This window comes from Aythya ferina (genome assembly GCF_964211825.1).
Source record: "Aythya ferina genome assembly, chromosome: 7".
Lineage (NCBI taxonomy): Eukaryota > Metazoa > Chordata > Aves > Anseriformes > Anatidae > Aythya > Aythya ferina.
The window spans coordinates 33,444,402-33,447,662 of NC_140302.1; the positions used below are offsets into that span (position 1 = coordinate 33,444,402).

General features: G+C 64.6%; 1 protein-coding gene across 1 annotated transcript in view; it reads left to right on the forward strand.

Annotated features, from left to right (window-relative positions):
- HMX2 (H6 family homeobox 2) overlaps positions 1-3,261 on the forward strand; it is a 5,804-nt gene extending 2,543 nt beyond the window's left edge. Inside the window, exons 2-3 of the mRNA XM_084526308.1 lie at positions 1,464-1,741; positions 2,591-3,261. Coding sequence (XP_084382434.1) covers positions 1,465-1,741; positions 2,591-3,135 — 822 coding nt within the window. The 5' untranslated portion in view covers position 1,464 and the 3' untranslated portion in view covers positions 3,136-3,261. The remainder of the gene's footprint in view (positions 1-1,463; positions 1,742-2,590) is intronic.

Consider the following 3,261-nt stretch of genomic DNA (forward strand, 5'->3'; position numbering starts at 1 on the left):
TGATTAAAGCTGACCATTTGTAATGTGTCGCGACCCCGTTGAAAAGCGCTGAAAAGGTTAATGTGGTAAAACAGGACAGCACCTGCCCCTCACAGGGAGAGGAGGAGCTGGAACACTTTTCCTAATCAATTAGTCCATTAATGAGTCTATCAAGTAGTTAAGTAGTTAAAGATTATGCCGCTGGTCTGGGTAACAGTCGTCATCTCGCTATACCTAATTATATTATAAGTACTTTATTCAATATACCAGACATAATATGGTGACTTGGAGTTAATGAAAATGTCATTTTAAAACGTCTTGACATTTGTCTCTATTGATTTGTATATTTCCATCTCATTCTTTGCTTTCCCTGATTTGATTTTTTTGGGGGGGATGTTTCAGGAGAGGGGGAACGACGGCACCGGGAGGAGGGGGAGGAGGAAACCACGGCGGAGCTGGGACCCCCCCGGTGCTGCGGGAGGGGGGGCTCCGCCTCGTCCCGTCGGGGCACGTCGGGGTTAACGCCCCCGGGGGCTCGGCCCCACGCGTGTTTTGGGTGCCCTCGGGGCTTCGGCAACGCCTGGATAGCTCCGGGATGCTGCGGCGAGAGGAAAACCTCGCCCCGTTTGGGTGACCCCCTCCGTTCCCCAATTTCCCGGGGGGGGGGTCAGGGGGAGGCGGCCGTCGAGGCTGCCCACCCCCAGCCCCGGGCAGCCGTCGGGGCTCGGCCTGCCCTTTATCGCCTCCCGGGGGAAGAGCCTCCGAGTCCCGACAAAGTTGATTTGGGATCGCGGGAGGACGGCCCCTTCCTCTGCTCCCCCCCACACCCCCCCTCGGCTCGCAGACCCCTGGAATCCAGCTCGGGAGCTTTCTCCTCAAACATTTGCAGCAGCCGCGGCGCAAAACGGGATTTGTCGGCTCCTTCCCGGTCCGCCCCGTAACCTCACCGCCGTTATTATTATTTTTCCTTCTCTCCGATGAACAGCAGGGTAAAGCCCCCCCCAGAACGGACCCCCGACGGCACCCGCAAGCCGCCCATCCCCACGTCCCCCTCTCCCCCTACGTCGGGGGGCGCGGAGGCCCCGGCGGGCTCCGAGGAGCCCCCGCAGCCGGAGGGGGTCCCCCCAGCCCCGTTCCCTCCCGGCTCTCCCCCGGTCCCCCCCCCCGGCCCCCCGCGGCTTTCCAAACTTTCCGCGGCCGCCGTCGCCGCCGTGATTGGCGCTGCGGAGGCCACCTCCATGCAAATGAAGCCCCGCCGCCCGCCGCCCGCAGATCAATAGGGACGCGGGGGAAGGAGCATGCAGTCCGCCTGGGCAGGCGCGGGGAGAGCCGGCAAAGGCACGCCGAAAACCCCCCCAAAAGAAACCCCCCGGCAGCCCGGAGCGGGCTCCCGGCTCCCCCTCTCCCCCCTCCTCCCGTCTCCCCCGGCCCCTCCAGCTCCTCTAAAGCGAGAGCTTTCCTCCTCTTCTTTCTTATGAACCCAGGATGAGCAGCAAAGAAGACCCGAGCAAGTGCTGCCCGGCCGCTGCTCCCGTCTCCAGTTTCACCATCCAGTCCATCCTGGGCAGCGGCGGCACCGACGGCCCCCGGGCGGCCGGCACCAAGGCTGCGGCTTGGCCCCCCCGAGCCAGGAACCCGTCCCTCTCCTCGGACGAAGAGGAGCCCGACGAGAGCTGGAAACACCGCGGCTGCTTCTGCCCCGAAGCTCACGGCCCCGCCGAAACGTGCCCCAAGCACCGGCCCGCCGGCTTCACCTGCCTCAGTGAGTACCGGGGAACCTCGACGGAGCGGCCGGGGCCTCCCCGCCCGGCCCTCGATGTGTGTGTGTAGGGGGGGGGGGCACGGCCGCAGCCCCGCTGCTTTCGGGGCAAAACGGATTTGCGGCGTCCTTGGCCGAGGGGGGAAGGAGCCCTCTTCCTCCTCCTCCTCCTCCTCCTCCTCGTTGCCGCCCCGGTTGGGGTATTTCTCCTCTCCCCGGCGAAGGGGCGCGCTCGATGTGACAGCTAACAGCGCTCCGTTTGCTCACATGCGGCTTATTTACAGCGCTCGGGGAAGGGGAAGAGAGGTGTTTGTTTTCAGCATTATTTCTGGCTAAACGGCCTGTGAAATGCGGGGCTATAAAGCCAGATCTGGCGGCTCGCGGAGGGAAGGGAGGCAGCCCTAGCCTGGTACCCTGCTGCCTTCGGCGGGGTGGGCATATCCATCCCCCCCATACACCCCTGCATCCCTCCATCCACCCCTCCATCCTTCCAACCACCCCTCCATCCCTTCATCCACCCTTCCATCCCTTCTTCCACCCCTTCATCCCCCCCTCCATCCCTTCTTTCATCCCTCAGTCCATCCTTCCACCCCTTTTTCCACCCTTCATCCATTCACCCCTCCACCTCTCCCTCCATCCTCCCTCCGACCCCATAACGACAGGACACCTATAGGACAGCCTCTTACAGCTTCCCTGGCACTGTACCATTTATTTTTTTTCCCCTGGGACCGGGAACAGCAGCTGATCACCCAGGGCTCCTCTCACCCCTTAGCCATCGGGGTGCCCGTGCCGTCGGGGGGGGGCCACCGGTGCCGTCCACCGTGCGACCCCTGCGCTGTGGCTCTGTTGCAGGCAGCAGCAAGGGGAGCGGAGCGGCGGCGGGCAGCGCGGAGCGGCCGCCTTTCCTCTCGCCCTCGCAGCAGGACTTTAAGGAGGAGAAGGAGAAGCCGCTGGGACCCTCCTCGCCCTCCTGCGGGGACCGGCAACGCGACGGCGGGGACCGGCAGGCCGGAGCCGCCAAGAAGAAGACGCGCACGGTGTTCAGCCGCAGCCAGGTGTACCAGCTGGAGTCCACCTTCGACATGAAGCGCTACCTGAGCAGCTCGGAGCGGGCCTGCCTGGCCTCCAGCCTGCAGCTGACCGAGACCCAGGTGAAGACGTGGTTCCAGAACCGCCGCAACAAGTGGAAGCGGCAGCTCTCGGCCGAGCTGGAGGCCGCCAACATGGCGCACGCCTCGGCTCAGACTCTGGTGGGGATGCCGCTGGTGTTCAGGGACAATTCGCTCCTCAGGGTGCCGGTGCCACGCTCCCTCGCCTTCCCAGCGCCCCTCTACTACCCCGGCAGCAACCTCTCGGCCTTACCGCTCTACAACCTCTACAACAAAATCGAGTACTGAGCGCCTCCCGCCCCGCCGGTGGCTCGGGGACGGGGGCTCCAGGCTGGGGGGCTCCTGGCAGGGGGGCTCCAGGCACAAAGGGTCGGGGCTGGGGGGGCTCCACGGCCCCTTCCCCAGCTCCGTTTG